This window comes from Enhydra lutris, unplaced genomic scaffold (assembly GCF_002288905.1).
Source record: "Enhydra lutris kenyoni isolate GAN:26980312 unplaced genomic scaffold, ASM228890v2 scaffoldscaffold59, whole genome shotgun sequence".
NCBI classification, from domain to species: Eukaryota; Metazoa; Chordata; class Mammalia; order Carnivora; family Mustelidae; genus Enhydra; species Enhydra lutris.
The window spans coordinates 9,652,880-9,673,659 of record NW_019154143.1 but is presented as its reverse complement, the minus strand read 5'-3'; the positions used below and the strand labels follow the sequence as shown (position 1 = coordinate 9,673,659).

At 50.9% G+C, this 20,780-nt stretch overlaps 2 protein-coding genes across 2 annotated transcripts in view; one reads left to right on the top strand and one right to left on the bottom strand.

Moving 5' to 3' along the window:
• Positions 1 to 132: 132 nt before the first annotated feature.
• Positions 133 to 5,873, top strand: LOC111158490 (cytosolic iron-sulfur assembly component 1). The gene is made up of 7 exons (XM_022520542.1): positions 133 to 418; positions 1,235 to 1,383; positions 1,537 to 1,648; positions 1,756 to 1,844; positions 2,078 to 2,279; positions 2,940 to 3,027; positions 3,900 to 5,873. The coding sequence occupies exons 1-7, from the start codon at positions 280 to 282 to the stop codon at positions 4,138 to 4,140; spliced, it is 1,020 nt and encodes a 339-aa protein (XP_022376250.1). The 5' UTR covers positions 133 to 279; the 3' UTR covers positions 4,141 to 5,873.
• A 1,577-nt stretch (positions 5,874 to 7,450) lies between these two features.
• The window catches only part of LOC111158410 (small nuclear ribonucleoprotein U5 subunit 200), a 29,688-nt gene continuing 16,358 nt past the window's right edge, over positions 7,451 to 20,780 (bottom strand). The window contains exons 21-45 of the mRNA XM_022520407.1: positions 20,448 to 20,645; positions 19,876 to 20,028; positions 19,681 to 19,761; positions 19,360 to 19,443; positions 18,632 to 18,738; positions 18,271 to 18,389; positions 17,827 to 17,981; positions 17,522 to 17,711; positions 17,132 to 17,305; positions 16,047 to 16,207; positions 15,513 to 15,740; positions 14,982 to 15,173; positions 14,695 to 14,873; positions 14,358 to 14,509; positions 13,403 to 13,511; positions 12,517 to 12,625; positions 11,821 to 12,010; positions 11,559 to 11,723; positions 11,235 to 11,356; positions 10,670 to 10,813; positions 10,390 to 10,566; positions 9,917 to 10,077; positions 9,721 to 9,802; positions 8,026 to 8,118; positions 7,451 to 7,925 (exon numbers count right to left, since the gene is read on the bottom strand). Coding sequence (XP_022376115.1) covers positions 7,782 to 7,925; positions 8,026 to 8,118; positions 9,721 to 9,802; positions 9,917 to 10,077; positions 10,390 to 10,566; positions 10,670 to 10,813; positions 11,235 to 11,356; positions 11,559 to 11,723; positions 11,821 to 12,010; positions 12,517 to 12,625; positions 13,403 to 13,511; positions 14,358 to 14,509; positions 14,695 to 14,873; positions 14,982 to 15,173; positions 15,513 to 15,740; positions 16,047 to 16,207; positions 17,132 to 17,305; positions 17,522 to 17,711; positions 17,827 to 17,981; positions 18,271 to 18,389; positions 18,632 to 18,738; positions 19,360 to 19,443; positions 19,681 to 19,761; positions 19,876 to 20,028; positions 20,448 to 20,645 — 3,669 coding nt within the window. The 3' untranslated portion in view covers positions 7,451 to 7,781. The remainder of the gene's footprint in view (positions 7,926 to 8,025; positions 8,119 to 9,720; positions 9,803 to 9,916; positions 10,078 to 10,389; positions 10,567 to 10,669; positions 10,814 to 11,234; positions 11,357 to 11,558; positions 11,724 to 11,820; positions 12,011 to 12,516; positions 12,626 to 13,402; positions 13,512 to 14,357; positions 14,510 to 14,694; positions 14,874 to 14,981; positions 15,174 to 15,512; positions 15,741 to 16,046; positions 16,208 to 17,131; positions 17,306 to 17,521; positions 17,712 to 17,826; positions 17,982 to 18,270; positions 18,390 to 18,631; positions 18,739 to 19,359; positions 19,444 to 19,680; positions 19,762 to 19,875; positions 20,029 to 20,447; positions 20,646 to 20,780) is intronic.

Genomic DNA, 20,780 nt, shown 5'->3' with positions numbered 1-20,780 from the left:
CCCCCGGCTCCCTGCGCAGGGCCTCACGGGACTGGTAGTTCGAGGCTGCCCCGCGGTGCTTGCCGACAGGCGTGGCAAGCTGACTACAACTCCCAGAGGGCAGCACGGCCTCAGCAGCGGGCCCCTGAGTTCCCAGGACAACCCAGGCCCTCCGGCGGAAGCGGCGGGACCCGAGGGTCGTCTGAGGCTGTACTGGGCGACGCGGGCGTTTGCGCCGTGGAACTCGCGGTCGGCGCGACAGCCTCTGCCCACCTCCTCAATACACTGTTCTGGGCCGCCATGAAGGACTCGCTGGTGCTGCTGGCTCGCGTCCCGGCACACCCGGACTCCCGCTGCTGGTTCTTGGCCTGGAACCCCGCGGGAACCCTCCTGGCGTCGTGCGGTGGTGACCGTAGAGTCCGCATCTGGGGCACGGAAGGTCAGTCCCGGCCCCGCTGGACGACCCCTGCCGCAGAGGGTTCAGCTTGCGCATGGTGTGGGTGCCGGGTTCAGGGAGTGCGCAGCCTTTGGGGCAAGCCGTCCCGCAATGAGGTTACAGGCCTGGGGGAAGGAGGGAAAAGCCACCTTCAAGTTAGACGTTTTCCATTCTAGGAAGACTTTTTGGGTGAAGGAGTCGGCAAGTATTGGAAGCAAAAACATCCATAGGTGGAAGTATTGAGGGAATTGTGATAGTTGCTGAGACCGGAAAAGGAGAGAAGGGTGTTAGGAATGTAGTCCCCAGAGCAATTTACGACACGATGTGAAGTTTAAATTTTATCCTGAGGGAATTTGGGAACTGTTGACAGTTTTAAATCAGAAGGGGGACTCTGATTTGTTTTAGATTCCTGCAGAGGAAGTAGTTAGTTACAGCTTTCTGAAAGCCTGTATTGTTTTGTTTTTTTAAAGATTTTATTTGTTTGACAGGCAGAGATCACAAGTAGGCAGAGAGAGAGACAGAGAGAGAGGTGGAAGCAGGCTCCCTGCTGAGCAAAGATTCCCTATGCAGGGCTCAATCCTCTGGAATCATGACCCTGGGATCATGACCTGGGCCAAAGGCAGAGACTTGAACCCACTGAGCCACCCAGGCGCCCCTGAAAGCCTGTTGTTAAATACACCAATTAAGCCCAGCTTGGTAAGCCCAGTTTGGCTCCGGCTCTGGTTACAGTACTAACCCCCATTATCCAACTGCATTGATAGTGCTTCTGCACCTTCTTGTGCACCCAGCTCTAGAGCTTGACCTGTCATTTGCTTTTAGGTGAGAGCTGGATCTGCAAATCTGTCCTTTCTGAAGGCCACCAGCGCACTGTGCGGAAGGTGGCCTGGTCTCCCTGTGGCAATTACCTGGCCTCCGCCAGTTTTGATGCTACCACTTGCATTTGGAAAAAGAACCAGGATGACTTTGAGGTAACCAGGCTGGATGGGAGCAGGATTGTTGTCCTTTTGCTCCCCATGGCTGGTTCAGGCACCTGAGCCAACCTGGGCTAGCTTGGCTTTACCTATGAAAAGAACACTAGAGGTCTTAGTTGCTTGATTCTTGTTTTTCTTCTGTTTTCGCAGTGTGTAACTACTCTGGAGGGCCATGAAAATGAGGTCAAGTCAGTGGCCTGGGCCCCTTCTGGCAACCTCCTTGCTACCTGCAGCCGAGATAAGAGTGTGTGGGTCTGGGAAGGTGAGTCTAGATCCTTCCAGATGTGGTTGGGAGCTAGTGAACAGACATCCCCCTCTGTGTCCCTGATAGAGTCAGCTCATGGGCTCTTTTCTCTTTCCCTCCCACAGTTGATGAAGAAGATGAGTATGAATGTGTCAGTGTCCTCAACTCTCATACACAGGATGTCAAACATGTGGTTTGGCACCCAAGCCAGGAGGTAAGAGTGAGGTGGAGTTTCTTGGTGGGAAGGGATTTTGGTGTGGAGGGTTGCACCCAGCCTTCCTCTGCTCTTCAGCCTCCACCTGAGGATCTCTATCTGTGACTGAAAGACATTATTAATCCCTTTCTAGAGACAGAGTGCTGGGACTGTCCTAGCTGGGAGAGGTCTTGGAACTCTAGGCACTTCCTGAACCATATAGACAAGTGCTGTGTTTCCCCCCTTCCCCTCAGCTGTTAGCCTCTGCCAGCTATGATGACACAGTGAAGCTGTACCGGGAGGAAGAAGATGATTGGGTATGCTATGCCACTCTTGAAGGCCATGAATCCACTGTGTGGAGCTTAGCCTTTGACCCCAGTGGCCAGCGCTTGGCATCTTGCAGTGATGACCGTACTGTGCGTATCTGGCGCCAGTATCTACCGGACAATGAGCAAGGTGAGGGGCCAGTAAGAGAGCTAAAGGAGACTCCTGTCTCCTGAGGTTTACAGTGTACTAAGAGTCTCAGACACATAGGTGAATCACAGCAAATTGGAGTAGAGAGGAACATGTGGCACGAGAGGGCTCCCAAGTGAGTCCTGGCAGAATCAGGGAAGGCTGTGTGGAAGAGGAGCCATTTCCCCCGAACTGGAAAATGTGTGTAAGATTTTAACACAAGAAGAATTTAATAAGAGAAGAGACTTCTGGTTGAGAACAGAACAGCATGAGCAAAGGCATTGAAGGTGCAAAAGTCTAGATTTACAACAGGCACTGTGATTCCTTTAGATGGAGCATAGGGCAAAAAGGATTTGGGGAGTGATAGGGTGGGTCGGGTGGCTGGTTGGGCTGGTTGGTGGCCTTAAAAGGCAGGCTAACTGGTCAGACTTAGTCTGCAGCAGAAAGTTTTTAAAGAACAGGACCTTTCCTTCTCAGAATTCTGCTGTAAAAATCCCTGTCTGGCCACAGTATATAAGGCAGATAAGTAAGGATAGGGACAGAGGAACAAAAATGAGGCCTGATGATTGAAGGTGGGGGTGAGGGAGGGCAGGTGAGGAGCTCCGCCCCTGAGGTGCCCAGGACACAGACATGTCTTAGGCTCAAGAGAAGTCTGTCGTGCAGGGGTGGCATGCAGCGGCTCTGACCCCAGCTGGAAATGTATCTGCACTTTGTCAGGCTTCCACTCCAGGACCATTTACGACGTTGCTTGGTAAGACCTCCATCCCCACACCCACCCATTTGGAGAGATTTTAGAGAAGACAAAAACCCCATGCTTCTCTCTACCACCTCTGGGAGTATGTGGACAGAGAGCAGCTACCCTCATTTCTTCCGATCCAGCAGACTGTCTACCATGCTGGCCTAGGGCCAGCTGGCCTGAGGTTCATAGGAACAGGGAACAGACTTAGAGACCCAGGCCTACAGCTACTTTTAAGTTGACAAGCTGTGAGGTCAGCACCAGCCTTGTGTTGGCGGGGGGTGGGGGTGGGTAATCACACAGCCTCACATATCCAGAAAGATTTATTCATTTATTCTTGAAATTGGATTCATGGCTGTGGAGTTTTTATGGTTTGGCAACACTGACTCTACCCTAATGGAGTCTAGGAAAGCCGTACCATTCATTATAGGAGAGTGGTCGGAGGGCAGTTCTGGCCCTAGGAATCCATCTGTAGGAAATAATCCTAAATGATGAAAATAGTTGATATGCATCTAAGCTTTTATATTAGCAAACGTTTGGCAATGACAAAGGTGACTTTAGGGGAAGTACGGTAAAATTCAGCAGCCTATTACTGTCTCAATAGTTAAGGATGACTTGGCGATAAGGGAAGCTGCTTGTGCTAAGTGACAGAAGTGCAGTTCAGAGTCACGGAGTTTGGGGATTGACTGGGGAAATCTGATCTAGATGGCAGCCCTTGAAGAATGAGGAAGTGATATTTGTGTTAGGGAAGCTCTTCAATAACAGACTTTAAGTGGAGGCCTGCAGTTTGGGAAGAGCTGCGGGAAGACTAATGTCTTCTGCCTAATCTGCCAGGTTGGGGAGGGAGGAGCCACCTGCATACTCACGGGTGCACATGTTCCTCCCAGGTGTCAGCTGACAGGGGCCCTGGCTACGGCTTGTGGCGATGATGCCATCCGTGTGTTCGAGGAGGATCCCACCTCAGATCCACAGCAGCCCACCTTCTCCCTGACAGCCCACTTGCCTCAGGCCCATTCCCAGGATGTCAACTGTGTAGCCTGGAACCCTAAGGAGCAGGGGCTTCTGGCCTCCTGCAGTGATGATGGGGAGGTGGCCTTCTGGAAGTATCAGCGACCAGAAGGCATCTGAGCCACCCTGACTTTGGACAGAATCATGGTTCCCCAGAAAATGTCCTAAGACTTTCCCAGCCCTAAGAGGACCTGGAGGAGGACCCTTGACCTTCGCCTAACTTGGCTCTTTTCCATTCAGACTTGGGGAGAAGTGCAGAGCCACAGAACCACTCACTCGTCCCCTTTGACATGGGGCCCTTGGTAAAGAGCTACAGAACAGCAGTGGGTTGTGGTTATGCCACAGGTTTTGCTTGCTTGAGGGCCCAGTGTTCAGTTTTGGGGGGTGAATATAGTATTTATAGTCACCCTACCTCTGTGTAAAAGGGGTACATCTTAGGCTTTTCAGAAATTGGAAGCTTTATAGAAATAGGTCATCTGAATCCCAATTCCTATTTCATAAGGACATTCACAACTTAAAAGAATTCCATGGTGAGTCCTTTTCTGAAATAGGTCCTGCCTTCCTGGTTTCTGGGTAAATTCTTACATTTAAGACATTCAGTCAGTATTGGAAGGAAATTTTTTTAATGTAGGCTGGCTTAGAGTAAGACATGCTTCTGCTTTCCCTTAGAAACTTTTGTATCTTCTGTGCCAGCCATTACGCTGTGGTGGCAACTGGAAATGCTGAAAAATAAATCCAGAAGGGTGTGAACCCTAAAAAAGAGTTATTACTGGCTACAGGCATATATTCTCAATGAAGCTGAAAATCAGTTCTTGGGTGGGGGGCAAAAAAAAAATCTGAGAGACCATCATTTGTGGCTCTCTAATGAACCTCCAGTATTAAATTTTCATGGTGGGGGCAAAGAGAAAAAAGACATCTAATAAGGCTCATTTAGGGGCATGATAATGAAGAATGGTAGAGAATCACTCCTTAAGCTATCACTTCAGCCTCATTCAGGTTGTCTTCTGGAAGTCACTTCCATAATGGGTTTGGACTTGAGGACCTCCCCAAAGCTATAGCCTTCACCTGATTTTTTTTCCACTGAGATCACGACCTTAGATTTTGAAAAGACAGCTGAGGACAGTGTCTAGCGCAATGGCTGTCAGTGTGTGGTCCCGAGAGCCTTTCAGGGGACCTGTACAGTCAGCTGTGGCAGGAGTCAAAGCAGTGGCACACCATTCTAGTGGTCAGTCATCACTGCCTTGCCCTCACAGTACAAACAGTGGCAACCTCACTTAGAAATGTCGGATAGAGCCAGTTAAAAATTGCATTAAATCTTGACCCCCGAGAACACAGCTAACGTGCCGACAGTGGGAAGCAGGATAAAGCCCTTCCGCCGCACACTGAAGTAAGGCCATCTCGACGAAAAGCCATTGTGCAAGCTGAACTGTCTTCCTGGCCCCTTCTTGAAGAAACTAGCAAATTCTGTTACGTGGACTTGGCTTATCTGGCAGACGTTTTCTGGGAAATGGATGGAGTGAGCCTTTCACTTCAAGGGAAACTGGTGGTATTGCCAATGAAAAAACAAAGCTCTCAAGAAAAAAATTAAAATTTTTGAAAAGCTGTATTGCCACCTTGAGCCTGACATCTTCCCAACGCTTAAGACTCCTCTGAGGAGATTGGTGGTGTCAACGGATGTGATCCACATGACCAAATGTGTCATTTGGAAGATATGCCTAAATCAGTGAACGAGCATTTTCCATACGACTAATGCGCGATATTACAAAATCTTTCATGGTTAAGAAACTCATTCAAAGTGTAAGACCAAATCAATAAAATCTTTTTAAAAAGTGGGGTGGGGGGGGGGCCGGGTACCTGAGTGACTCAGTAGGTTAAGCGTCTGTTTTCTGCTCAGGCCCTGATCCCAGGGTCCTAGGATGGAGCCCCGAATCGCACTTGTTCAGCCTGGAGCCTGCTTCTCCCTCTCCTGTCCCTCCCCCGGCCTGTGCTCTTTCTTTCAAATAAATAAAATCGTAAACAAAAGTTGTAAAACCAGTGGGATATTTTTGTTAAGCTCTATTTTAGAGAGCAAGAGTGGAAGTGACAGAGGGAGAGAATCTAAAGCAGAGCCCAGTGTGGAGCTCTACCTCCTGACCCTGAGATCACGACCTGAGCTTACACCAAGTCAGATGCCTGAGTGACTCCACTACCCAAGCACCCTAAGACCAGTGGTTTTAACTGAGGCTTATTTGATGAGGTTTCAGATTCCGCACTGCCTTTAAAAAACTACCACTTGAAGTACAGTATCAAATAGATAATCACCTGAAGAGGCTTTAATAACCCTTTTGTGGGGGTGTCTGCCTTTGGCTCCAGTCATGATCCCAGGATCCTGGGATCGAGCCCCATGTTGGGCTCTCTGCTCAACGGGGAGCCTGCTTCTCCCTCTCCCTCTGACTACTACTCTGCCTACTTGTGCTGTCAAATAAATAAATAAAAATCTCAAAATAAAAAAAGCCCTTTTCTGACTTCATATCTGGGTAAAGACAGTTCTACTTCATTTCACTTCAACAAACAATATGCAAAATTATAGAAACAGCTATGAAGATGTCTTCCATTTAGAGTAGACATGATCTAATGAGATTTGCAAAAATATAAAATGCAGTCTTCTCCCTGGATTTGTTTTAGAAGGTATTTTTCATAAAACAAACAAACAAACAAACAAACAAAAACTAAGTTACTGGAGCCCCTGGGTGGCTCAGTTGGTTAAGCATCTGCCTTCGGCTCAGGTCATGATCCCAGGGTCCTGGAATCAAGCCCCTATCGGGCTTCCGTGGAGAAGCTTGCTTCTCCCTCTCTCAAGTAAATAAAATCTTTTTAAAAAATTATTTTAAATGCATTGTTTTGTTTTAATCCTCAATATAGTAAACATCAATAGATATAACCAAGATGATAAAATATCTTTGGGGTTCTTAACTTTTTGTCATGTAAAGGTGTCCTGAGGTCCTATTACTTGAAAACTGCTGACCTAGAGAAACTACGCTTGAAAATTACCTCCTGATTTTATGCACATTTATTCCTAAATAACAGAAGGCAAGAATGTGAAGAGCAAAATTTGTAAATCTAGACCAGAGAACTGGTTACCAAGACTGGGCCACACCCAGCTGGTGCATTTTAATACTGTTTCTGGCTACCTTCTTACGGGAGGGGACACTACAGATCTTGAGATTCAGGTTCTGTGTTACTTCCTACAGTAGTGCTGATACCTGGGTAACAACAGAGGTGGGAGACAAGGGCATAAACCTGACAGCTGTCTAACCTTGTTCCCTTCTCTGCACTGACTGGAAAGGCTACAGGTGACAGCCCAACTGAAGAGCAGCCCTGTCCTCTAGAAGTATTCATTATAAGCAAGTTCAGTGGCTAAAAAAAATCCAAATGTTTTTGGCCAAGGGCCTTAGGTAGAGGAAGGAAACTTTAATTTGGAAATACTGCAAAGACAAATGGCTTCTCCAAGTTACTTGAGGAGACTGTCTGACAAACGGAACTACACAGAACATGCCTAAAAATGCTGTACATAGTTTCTGCTGGACAGTGACAGGACACCTGTGGACACTGGATCCGAAGTCGAGATGGCAAAGTAGTAAGAAGGCCAAGTAGGAGGCCAGGGACAGCACCTGCCCTGGCTGGCCAGATCTCACAACAACAGACCTGGTCCCCATGGAACTGTACATGTTCCTGATTCGGGTGCAATTCTCTCGTCCTTTTAAGAGTAAGTGCCTCTGGACTCAGTCCGAGTCACTGTCTGTCTCCGCCTCCTTCACGTCCACACTGAATTTGTATTCCTGGTCACATCCCATGTACGCATCGCTCATGAAATACAGGGTGTAGTTGTGGGCACCAGTGGCTGGGGCCACAAAGTCAAGCTTCACCTAGAGAGAGCAGGCAGAAACCAGGGTGAGCACAGACACAAAGGAGGAACCTCACCCTGACCCCATCTCAGATCAAATGCTGGGGTCAGTGTTCACTCACCTTGGCCTTCTGCTGCAGGGTCAGCCTCTTGATGGAGATGAGGCTATTGGACTTGGCATCACCGATCACCACCCACCAGCCCTCTTCACGTTTCTGCAGTGACCAAAAGCCAAGAATTTCAGCATGTAGAACTTGAGGGCCATGAGACCACAAGAATGGTTATAAAAGTAGGAAAACAAAAACCAGATAGAAAGCTTTCTAAAAATTTCCTCCTGGAGGCACCTGGGCGGCTCCATCAGTTAGGTGGCCAACTCTGAACTGCAGCTCCAGTCATGATCTCAGGGTCCTGGGATTGAGACCATCTATTGGGCTCCTCACTCAGCAGGCAGTCCGCCTGAGATTCTTTCCCCCCCTCTCCCTCTGTCTCCCCACACCCACCCCGGCCAGTGCACGTGCTCTCTCTAAAATGCATAAATAAGGGGCGCTTGGGTGGCTCAGTCAGTTAAGCGTTTGCCTCCCGCTCGGGTCATGATCCTGGGGTCCTGGGATCAAACTCCACACTGGCCACCCTGCTCAGTGGGGAGTCTGCCTCACCCTCTCCCTTTGCACCTCCCCCTCACTCATGCTCATGCTCTCTCAAAATAATAACATCTTTTTTAAAAAAATAAAATACATAAATCTTTTAAAATGAAATAAAATTTCCCCCCGAAAGACAATTTGGTACAATTAAGATTTCGAAGCTGTCAAAAAGGTAGCTCAAATGAACTCTGTTTTTAAGTAGATGAACTCACTGTTGGTTCTAGCTCATTTCCTTACTTATTTCAAAATACCTTCTCCTGACATTCAGTGCTTGCCAATGAATCCAAGATTCCACTATCAGAGATCTAGTCTTTGAGGCCTGGCAGCGGAGTTCCTCTGAGACCCTTTTAGGTTCAAAGCACTTACGTCAGATAAGCGAAACACGCTGACGCAGAGATGAGCTGGCCTGTGGACAGGACCCAGAGCAGGCCATCCCTGTCAGAAAGCCCAAGTATTCTGGTTCAAAGAGCTCCTTCCCCCAAGCCTATTAAACCACTAGTTTATAAAATCTGGTTTCTGCTTTCAGTCTTCCAATTATTTTCTCATATAAGGGATCAGATTTTCTTTCTGGTGGTAAAAAAACCAAGCAACCAGATGCAGAGTGAAATGGCAGTGAGAGAGAAGAAATTCCAACTAGAAAAGCCCTGATGTCTTTAACAATGACCAGTCACCCGAATTGTCTTCAAGCAAAAAACAACAAAACCACCCATGGCCCCATTCTCGGTCTTGGGGCTCGTCATTACCCTAAATTGCCCTCCCCTACTGACAACTTACCATTGAACTCTGAACACTAGCTAAAGGTCAAGGCCTCTGGAAGAAACTGCATACTGCTACTCAAAAATGAGAGTCCATGGGGCGCTTGGGTGGCTTAGATGGTTGGGTGTCTGCCTTGTACTCAGGCTGTGACCTCTGGGTACTGGGATCGAGCCCCACGTCAGGCTCCTGACTCAGCAGGGACGTCTGCTTTTCCCTCTACTTCTCACCCCTATTCCTATTCTCTCTTGCTCTCTCAAATGTATAAAAATCTTTTTTTTTTTTTTTTTTTTTTTTTTAAAAGAGGGTTCATTTGAGGCTCTTTTTGACAGTTTTTAAATCTTAGTTATAACAAACTTTCAGGAGAAAATTTCAGGAAGCTTTCTATCTGGTTTTTACTCCTGTCCAGCTATCAGGACCCACCTGTGGAAAGAGAGGTGCGATCACGGGGCCCGTGACTTCCTCCTCACGCTCCAACTGCACCAGCACCACCACTGGCCCGCCACTGTGGGGAAGAGCAGGGCAGCTCATCAGCGCCGCGGCAGGGGGTTCGGGGTGCGCCGCCACGCCGAGCACAGCAGGGACCCCAGGGCAGGGCACGTGGCTGGACCAGACTCACCTGCGGATGCTGTCCTTCTCCACCACCTCGTAAGAAAGCTCAATGTTCGGGTAGCGGTTGCAGAAGCGGGCCACGTCCGCGATCTGGCTGTCCGAGAGCTGAAGCAGCGCGTTGCGTTCTTCATCCTCCATCTCCATGATGTCAAAAACGCTCTCCACTCCCTGCAGCGGGGATCCGGAGGTCAAGGGAGGAGAACACATACTAACAGCAAATGAAACTTGGCTCCAGACAGCTGCTAGTTTTACTTCCTGTGCTACCAGATCATCTAAAGACACAGCTTAAGAAAGAACACAGCCCACAACTGCACAGCCATCAGGCTCTCTAGTAACTTAGTATGCAACACCCTCAGAAAAACTCAGAGAAACTCCAACCACCCCCTACCGCGACTCACCGCCCACAACCCCTTCAACTGCCCCCACCGCCCAGACCACCTGGCTCAGCCATGCAACCGTCCAGGTCCAGACCCAGCTCACCTTGTCTGTGCAACGTTTAATATGCTCTGAGGTGAAGTGTGGCAGCTGTTTCAGGTAGGAGTCCTTGGACCACATGGCCTGGGTGACCATCTGGGCCAGCTCCATAGCTGCCAGGGCAGGGCTGAGCCACCCATTGCTGGAAAGGACATCCACACAGGCCTGGATGAGCCGGATTGCCTAAATGGGGAGAGGAGCGGAGGAGAAGACAGGCTTGGAACGGCTCCTTCACAGGCCAGCCCGGGCCCCTCCACTCCACACCCGTACCTGCACCCACCCCTACCTTGCTGAGTATCTCCTCTGTATCCGACTGCAGCTCGGCACTCAGCTGCATGCGGGACAGGTGAGCTTGCAGGAGCAGGTTGGTCTTAACGTGTGGGTCATTGAACTTCGGGTTATTCAGCTTGTGGGGGACCTTCTGAGCCAACTGGAAGGCGAAGAAAAACAGCTAGTGATGAACTCATGACCCTGCCCAAGGACAGCTCCCGGGCCCGATGTACCACCTGCCCAAGCTCACAACCCTTCAATAACAGAGAAGTGTGGGGGCGCCTGGGTGGCTCAGTGGGTTAAGCCTCTGCCTTTGGTTCAGGTCTCATCTCAGGGTCCTGGGATCGAGCCCCGCAATGGGCTCTCTGCTCAGCAGGGAGCCTGCTTCCCACCCAACCGCCTCTCTGCCTGCTTGTGATCTGTCAAATAAATAAATAAAATCTTTAAAAACAAAACAAAAGAGAAATGTGGGTGATGGACATGTTGGGGTTTTCTGGTGGTGACAAGGACACCATGTGCCCTGGGCACAGAGGCCAAGTGTCAATTCCAAAGACACTGTCCTGAATCCAAGATGTCCTCACCTGCCGCAGGAGGTTATCTTCATGGTGCCGGATAGGAATGTTCTCATACTCTGCTGCATTGGAGATGATCTCAATAAGCCCTCGCACCTTGGTTTTGGCATTCAGGGACATGCTGAAGAGCTCTGACAGCCAAGGAAGCAGAGAAAGGGGAGGAGTCAGAAAAAGAGGCTACCCTACCCCTGGCACTACCCTACAATCCATCCCTCCAACGAGCACACAGGGCACTCAAAGCCCCGGGCTCGCTCATCCCAGTGGGCTACAGGCCCCTGCAGGGGACTTCTTTGCCTCGGACTCCATGGACAGCAGCTCCTGCCAGACCCTCACCAATGGTGGTATAGTTGATGTAATAGTAAGCAGCGATCATGCCCAGGTTCAGGGGTGCCACATCCATCTCGTCCTCAATGCTGATACACTTGGACTGCTCAAGGTCACTCAGGGTCTGCTCCACGAGCTCGGACAAGTGGTCAGACAGGTGACGATGGGAGATGCCTGCGAAGGTGTGAGAAGCAGGGAGTCACTGGGAGATGGCCAGCAAGGGCTGGGAGAAGCACAAAACGACACTGTGCCTCCCCCCGAGTCCACTGACCCTGCAGGTTGTAGTAATTGGGGTTCTGGGTCATGCGGCGATATAGAAAGGTCCAGGTCAGGTAGTCCACAGCGTCCTGCTTGTTCTCTATGGTCTTGGTGACAATCTCGGCATTGAAGTGGTCATGCATACAGTGGTCCAGGTGCGACTCCACTGGTAATGGTTCATATAAGAACTTTTTGAAGAAATCCTGTGGATTAGAAAAGGAAAGATAGTAATAAAGTGTCAGTGACAGCAAGGTCACAAAGGAGGGCCGAGGGCAAACTGACAGGGAATAGACTTTGTGTGACGGACACAGCTAATTCAACAATGGAAGAAATCACCGCACGGACAGGGTGAACTGGGTCTGCAGCTGGCACGCTGGGTGTGCACGCGGAATGGTGGGTGTGGGCGCCTATTCCCGCCCGCATCCCTGGTTAGTCTTACAGTGGGAACAGGGATCGAGCGAGTCATGCAGGCCTAACAGTACACGAAGAACCAACCAGAAAGTAAAGACCTCAACACGTGTTGTCAACAGCAGCAGCAAAAACAAAGGGCTACAAGATTCCATGTGGCTGAGAGGCTTATTACAAAAGCAATGTGGAAAATAAAAGAAACAGAAGTTGACAGGAAAGAATGTAAATGAGGAAAGACAGCTATTCAAGAATCTACTCTGAGGCCCAGGATCTCACGAGGCTGCCTGAGGCCGGGACTGACCTTTTTGGAGCCCTGGCACATGATAACACAGCGCCCCTCGTCATCCTGCAAAGGGCGGTTGGCGTGCCCCACCATCTGAAGCACGTCGTAGATGGGGTAATCCACATACCTGGCAAGAGGAGAGAGGAAAGGTGACAAAGGTACGTCAACACGGAGACCACACACAGGGGACTCTGGCTCCCCCGACGTCAAAGAATAAGTGCGACAGTAGCAAATTACAGCTAATCCCTGTGGTTAGGACTACCTGTACTCAGGTCCTAGTGTCACTTGTTTGTCTCTAGGTCACTGCTGTTTTCCAGTGTGAGAGTTCGGACTTTGCTGTTCATGGTCCCTGAACCAAAGCTACAAACCCAGCAAATGCCAAAAGCGAGTAACTCCCTAATAAAGGATCAAATATGTAAGTCAAGCTTTCAAACAGCTGCATGTCATGAGTTAGTAAGTCACCTGACTAAAATCTAAACCTAGAAGGAATTTTAGACATTAAGATAAACCATAAACAACATTCACTTCAGGAAAAAAAAACTACATTTTGAGAAAAATTGTTAAGAATTAAATCATTCAAACTTCTTCTAAGAAAAACCAAACCTTTGCCTTCTTGTAACCACAAAGGCGTGTGACTTGAACCATGTCACTTTCCCAATCTATAAAATAGACTACCTAGTCTCTAGCTCGAACTCCGTTTCTCCAACTTGCTGAAATACAACAGATGGACAACAGAACCAAAAGTGAGTGTAGGCCCTGAGACTAAAAACTCTGGGACGCCTGGCTATGGGGGAATCTCTGCTGTTTATCTTCCTAACCCATTTCCTTCCTAAGCCCTGGATCTGCAGCTATTATGTTCCCTTCAGGAGGAAGGTTCCCATTAACAGAGCACGGCGAGACTCACGCGTGGATCTTGCCATTGTAGTACTGGGTGTCCATGATGATCACCAGGTGGGCAGCCACATTCATGCCCCAGCAGAGACTCCGAGAAGCTACCACCACCTGGATGGCCCCTGAGGCAGAGGGGAGAAGACGCCTGAGTGCAGGGCTCCCTGGGGGGCTTCCTCTCCTGGGCAGGTAGGGGCTTCTCCTGTGCTCCGTTTCAGAACTCACAGCAAAGCTTGCCAGGAAGGAGCCCTAATAATAACTAAGGGCTGACACAATCCTCCAAGAGGTGGCCCATGCTGCTGATGCCTAGCTCAGAAGATCAGCCTTCAGGAAACGGGGTCATCCTGGAATGGAATCCCAAACCCAGGGAAAGCGAGGCCTAGCCATCTGCCTGACACACTGGCCTTGCTGACTGGAAAGGGTTAATGCCACCTCAGTCATGGGCTGGCTTTGTATGTGGAAGCAATACTGAGCCATGAGTGACAGGATCAAGCACCAGAGAGTGCCACCGACTGTGGCAGGAGCATCTCCACTGCAGCTCCACTGAACAGTGTCAGAGTGAGAACGCTCTGCGTGACATGCCACAAGTCAGCAAGGGACAGCAGCACCCAGACCACACCAGAGGAGACTCATGTTCTAGCATTTACTACACCTCTAAGGTCTAACAACCTTGGCGAATGTGGTATCCATGGAAAACCAGGTCTACTGATCAAAGGTCCTGTTCTAGAAAACCCAGTTCTTAATACCACCTTACGCGCCTGCCTGTTTTCTCATCTAGCATGCAGGCACGATATTCTACCCATATCACAAGGCCCCTGAGACAATCGAATGAGATAATAGATAAAAGAATCAGAAAAGTATTTTGAAGGTGATTAGCGTGCTCAAAGTATCACCCGCATCGTAAAGGTGCGTGCCCACCACCTGCGATACACCCTTAGAACCTCCCTCTGGGCCACAAGACTTTTTCTCACCTGAGCTGAAAAGCTGTTCCACCAGGCGTCGCTCCATGGGGCTGAGCCCCTCGTGCAGGTAGCCCACCCCATTTAACAGTGTTTCCTTGAGCGTGCTGTCACTTAGCTTCTCCAGGTATGGGATCAGATCCTTCTCAGTGCAGTGCAAGAACCTAGGGGGCACGGGCACGGATTCAGCTCAGAGTGCTTCAAGTCCCTGGCAAGACCCTTCCAACTGTGCTACTGGCCAGCCCCTAGTCTGACAGGGGCTAACCGCCACCCTCATCAACAGAGCACCCTTCAGGGTGAGCCCACCACAGTGGCCCAACTACCCCCACCCCATCCCACCCCATCCCACCTCTGCCGCTGGATATCTGCGGCACATGTGGTGAGGATGTCGATGGCAGTGAGGCGGGTCTGCTTTCGGGATGGAACAAAAACGATGACCGGCTTCTTGGGAGAGTGCTTGGTGATGGCATGGTACACAGGCTTGGCCATGGACAGCAGGCGAGTTTGTGTGTGGCTGATATTGAAGCCCTGGAGACCGAAGGAAACAGAGAGAATTCGGAGCTGGTCCTCTGACTCGAGGTCACGGAGGAGTGGGGAGAGCAGGGAGAGCAGGGAGGCAGGGAGGGCAGACCCTACCTGGATGTGCAGCTCCAAGGGCACAGGGCGCACATTCGGGTGGAAGTTGAAAGTGGAGGTGGCGCTGCACCCCAGCCAGTGGGCCACGTCCTTAGCGTTCGAGAGCGAGGAGCTAAGGGCCACAATGCGAATGGGCCGCTCAATCTGGGAGGAGATGTAACGCATCCGGGAGCAGATCACTTCTAAGACAGGCTGGGACACAGAGAGGGAGTCACTACAGGCCCAGGCACCCTGTCCCCAGCCTTTCCATACAGCCCAACCACCACGAAATGATCGCCTATCTCCTCCTTCTAATCTGGACGGCTCCTACCTTTGGTTCCACCTCCTCCGTGGCACCCAATCTCCACTAAGCAATGCTATTTTCCCAGAGTACTACCAAAAAAGTCCCACACTGTCCCTTGGAATGAAGTGACAAGCAGAATCTTCTTGGTAGAAGCACCTAGTCTCTGGCCTCAGACCCAAAGAAGTCCCAATGCCAAGGCCACTCAGCCCATCACAACCGCTCTCCTGTGCTTCAAAGTCAAGCCGTACCCCATTCTCGCCCCCGATAAGGTGGACTTCATCCACCACAAAGAGGTTGATGTTCTGGACATTCTTGCGCTGCTTCCACCGCCGGGAGAGTATGTCCCACTTCTCTGGGGTGCTGATGATGATGTTGCCCTTGCCCAAAAGCTTCAGGTCTGTGCTAGTCTCCCCCGTCAGGAGCACCACCTTCTTGTTGAGCCTGTCCTGGAACTTCTCATACCAGTCCATGTAAACCTGGCATGCAAGGAAAGGAAGAGCCGAAAACATCAGGCCAGGCGTCGTTTCATTTTTAACGAGAAAAGCTCTAGAAGCCAAACAAACTTGATCTGTGCATCTCAAATTACTTTATAAGCCCACATCAACCTTGAAGGGATGGCAGTGTCTTCCTTCGGTACACACACCGAGGACATTGACAAAAGAGAGTAGAGTCTTGCCACAACTGACCCTGTAAATTTCAAGGGCTTCAGGAATTCTGATCTGGGCTCAGAGGAAAGCAGCTTCTGGGCAAGCGCACCCCGGACACACCACCACACCACGCACCTGCTCCGCCAGAGCCTCCATGGGCGTGATGTAGACACAGCGCCCCTCTGAGTTCTGCAGCAGCATCCGCAGGATGGCAAACTCTGCACAGATGGTCTTCCCGCTGCCCGTGGGGGCCCCCACAAACACGTTATCGTCACTGTTGTACACGGTGTTGAACACTGGAGGCCAGGAGAGCAGCGGGGAGAACATGGAGAAGAGGAGAGACTCAGACCGCTCCTCAGAACAGAGGCCACCAGAAGAAACTCAGCCAGCCAGCCCGCCCTCAGGCGCCACCATGAAGGGGCTGCCATTGGGGCCTCTACCTGCAGTCAGCCCACTACATCCCCCCCGCCATCCTTCCCCTCACACGCAGGTAGCACGGGAAGAGCGCGGACCACGAGTCTGGGCAGCATGGAGATTTGCAGGATGGCAGAACCCTGTGCTTGTCTGCCGGTCCTCTCAGGGCCCAGGAGGCAGAACAGAGAGGAACTGGCGGCTTTTCTCTGCCCCTCCAACACTCTCCTCTGGTCCCTGGAAATGGTCTACTAAAGAACAAGGCAAAGCCTACACCCCAGCATTAAGGCTGGTTAAAGTCCAAGTTCTGTTTATCAGCTGGTTCAGTGGAGGGGCCTCTCCCTGCTGAGTTTCCTCATCTGCACAACAGGTACGAACAGTATTGTCACCGACAGAAAATCCCTCATGGGATCAGTGGGAGGCACAGAGAAGAAAACACCCAGATGTACTCAGCCAAAAGGACTTAGGAAACAGGGCACGCTCTGTGACCATGGCTGTTGTCGAAAACAATGAGGGGAAGGAGGCTTCCGTCAATGCTGCACACATGGACCCAGATGCCTGAGAAACAACAGTGCACCACGGGAGGCCTTGTTCTACTGACTCTGCCCAGTGACACGTGCAGAAAAGCAAAGGAAATCTAGCTGTGACCAAGGACTGAGAAGGGAAAAAGCCCCGGGGTGCTCCCACGGTTGGCTCTGCTGAGCTCCGTCTCCCTGAGCACCCTCCTGCCCTTCCTGCCACAGAACAGTCTCTAGGGGACCTTAAAAGGCTCCCAAAGGAAATGACCTCCTGGGGATAGAAACGCCTACCTTGGGTCTGGATGGGGTTGAAGAAAGGAAATTTATCCTGGTAAAGGCTCTCGAAGGCGCTGTTTCTCAGGGCAGACACAGGCAAGGGCTGCAGGTCTAGAAGCTCGGTTGGAGGTGGGTACTTCTCTGGTAGGATCAGGTGCCGGAAGGAGACAGGCAGCTGGGTCTCACAAGCTGCCACAACAGAAACAGGATGGGTCACGGGCAGTCCTCCCTTTACTAATGGCCCCTCAGAGCCCCTCCATGCACACTGGAAACCCCAAGGCAACAGCTAGTCAGCAGCTAGCATCGCTCTGACCCCACAGAGTCCAGTCCAACAGGAAGGGTAAGACAGTCTCACAATTCCCCCAGGGGAGCTGCCCCCACGGGAACATGTAGACACACACTCACAGAGCCAGCGGTCAGACACCACTCGGATGAAGTACTGAGGGGGTAGCGGTTCAAAGACAGGTACGAAGAACGTGATGAGGTGCTCGTCCTGGGCATACTTGGCCTTGAGCAGAAAATACTCATGGTGGAGTATCACCTCACTGTCCACATCCTCCACCAGAATCCAGAAGGCCTCCGACGACCCGTGAACCTGTTGACGCAAGCACAGGTGAGAGAATGTGAGCCCGCATGGACTCCTGGCTCCAGGCCCGCTCTCCTCGGGAGCATCTTGTCTGCAAGCAGGCCCTCCTCAGGCAAGGCCGCACCTTCTCGTCCCACTGGAAGTCGGGCGTGATGGTCAGCTCCACTTTCAGTGTGGAGCGTGTGATAGGCTGCAGGTGCACCGACAACTCCAACTTGGGGAAGAGGTGGACGTACTTGTGGATGGTCTTCCCCATCTTTGGCATGCGGATGAGCTCCCCTAGGAGGACAGGAGCTTATGAGGGCTGCAGCCAGCCTGCCATGCAGGAGCTACAAACTGGGCCCTGAGGGCAAGGGGCACATTCCACTCTGGGGTGCAGACTCCTCCCCCAACTCTCAGTGCAGCCCAGAGGATTCGAAGGCCCAAGACCAAGAGCTGGCCTTGTTACTTCAGTGCGCGGTGGGAAGTGAACGCTGGACAACAGGGCACCAGGCCTTGGAACTGGGAAGGAAGAAGGAGCGGAAAGATGTCAGAGCCATAAGGACAAAGAGGAGAGCTTCCCACACACCTATCTCATTATGATTCAGGTCATAGAGACGCTCAAAGGGGAAGTTTTTCTTCTCGATCTTCTTCACTACTTCCTCAGGGAGTTTCCGGAACTGGCGCAGAGGACACATGGACTGCCACCTGGCCGGGAAGGAAGGCATCGAGAACTGCACCGGCAACGACACTTGAAAGCCATCACTGCCCACCCCTTTCCCTCGACCCAGGCTCCACCCAAGGAGCCTTCCCTTTCTCAACTGCCACCCAGTGCAAGTCCCACTTCACTAGTGAAGGCTGGAGAGAGCGCACTCTGAGGCTTCCCCACCGCCCCTTAGCCCGGGGACCTTCACTCGCGGTGACCAGCTCCCAGCCCCCTGGCCCCTCACATGCGCTTATCAATCATCTTGCAGAGGTTCAGGGTCTTGTCCGTAAGCTGCGCCCAACCCCGGTTCAGGACAATTTCAAAGATGGCGCGCATCAACCGGCCGGCCGACTGGGGAAAGAGAAAGCACTCCCTCTGGTAAGTCCCCGCTCTCCCCAGCCCTATGAAGCCACGTGACACTTCATTACCTCAAGCTCTGAGGCACTTAGGCACACCACTCAGAAAGAAAGTCCCCTTGTAATTACTGTTCCCCTTTCATACAGTAGATGCTTGCTGAACATAAAATAGAAAAATGCAGCTCAAGCTCACCGTACCTCTTAACTTAATGCTCACTGCATGATTTTAAAGCGTCAGCTCACTTAGCGCTTAGGGATCTAGCAAGAGCTAGTGACTTGGCCTTAGAAGTAAAGACAAAACATAGCTAAGAGTCTTGCCATTTCTGGATTTGTATCTGAGCCCAGTGGCCATAGTGTGAAATCATCCTCTGGAGGAAGCAGACACTATGTCTGTGGCTCTCCCCAGCACTCTGATCTCTTAAGGCCCTACCTCTCCGCATGCTCAAGGTCAGTGAAACAGAGTAGCCATAACAGACACACATCAACCAACGAGCCAACTAGGGCAAAACCTGGCCTCCTTTCCCCCTCACTAAGGTCAGGCCACCTTTCTCCAAGACGCACACCAACAGGGGCTGGAGCTGTTCGGGTCTCTTCTGGCAGTACCCTTGGCTCTCACCTGTGTAACATACACCATGTCCGCCATCAGTGCAAAGCCCTCCAACTTCAGCTGCGAGATGAAGGCTTGGAGCAGCACGTTGATCTGGAAAAAAGCAAGGTTGGCCAGAAGGTGGCCAATCATTGACTAGCCCACTTCAAGAAAGCAAACCACATTTCTATTCTGGAGTACATGCCAGGTTAAGATCTTGCTTCAAAGGCATGAAATAATCATTATTCCACATAAAAAGAACATGCAGAAGAACGCAAAAACTGGGAGAAACTCGAATTAGGAGGTTACACCACCACCTACTCCCTGGCCCGAGCACGGGAGCAGGCCCACCTTCGCACTGGGCTCCTCGATGCTCTCCTTCACAGGGATGGGCACCCTCTCCAGCAATTTTTGCAGCTCCAGCTTCTCCTCCTGCCAAAAGAAGGAAACAGGTCACGGAAAAGCCAGGTGACCACAGACAGAACCCATCCAGCAACTCGGCAGTGGAGTACCAACCACCAGTCCCAACACGCTGGGGGGACTCACCTCTCTCACAGTGATGTTCTTGAACTCTGAGGACAAGGAGAAAACTCTGAAAAGCTCAATCTCACTCAGGGTGGGCTTCAGCAGCTGGTTGTAGGTCTGCACGGTATCATTGGTGATGTAGTAGTGGCTGGCTATGCGGCCCAGTTCTGTCACCTACGAAGGAGGAACACTCAATCCAAAAGCGATCACTGACAAGTGGCAACCTCTCACGGTGGACAGTGGGTGCCCCGGGTGCCCAACTGGATGAATTCCCAGCAACACAAGAGCCCGCACACACATGAGGAAAGATGGTACAGTACACTGACCAACGGTGAGCTGATGCCCATACAGAACAGACAGCTGAATTAGCTACCTCGACGCCAAGTGACAGCAAAGGAGGCACCAGCAGATTCTCATATACCATTTTGGAAGTTCCCAGATTCAAAAGTCACGGCCTAATCCCACCTGTTTTTCTACTGTTCCAAGCAATGGGCAATTAGGCAGCATCCGAACCAAGAACGCAATGTGAAAAACTGTCCCCTGGGGCTACTGCTTTTACTGAGACTTTTGCCTCCATCCCTCAGCACACTTACCTGGAAGTTGCCTGTCTTCTTGTCATACTTGACCAGATTGTTCTTATCCAGCATCAAGGCAGCAGTATGAACCAGATCCAGTCGGCGCTGGTCCAGCAGGGGATCCCCCTTGAGGTCATCGTGAGAGATGCCATAGAGGGTTGGGGATCGGAGCATCCGGATATACAAGTAGGCATAGCCCAGCCAGTTCACCGCGTCCTAGAAGGAGAGACAGCTCGTGGATCTTCGCGTGGAGAACTGATGTCCAAATGAAATGTTCCCGCAGATCACTTGCAAATTAATTCCCAACTATAAAAACGTGTATTATGTCATCTTCTGAAAGTTTTTAACATC

Bases quoted from the DNA above. Each gene is read 5' to 3' on its own strand.
- LOC111158490 (XM_022520542.1), top strand. From the start codon at position 280: ATGAAGGACTCGCTGGTGCTGCTGGCTCGCGTCCCGGCACACCCGGAC. The intron at 2,280-2,939 runs GTGAGGGGCCAG...TCTGTCGTGCAG, and splicing joins TCTACCGGACAATGAGCAAG to GGGTGGCATGCAGCGGCTCT. The intron at 3,028-3,899 runs GTAAGACCTCCA...TGTTCCTCCCAG, and splicing joins ACCATTTACGACGTTGCTTG to GTGTCAGCTGACAGGGGCCC.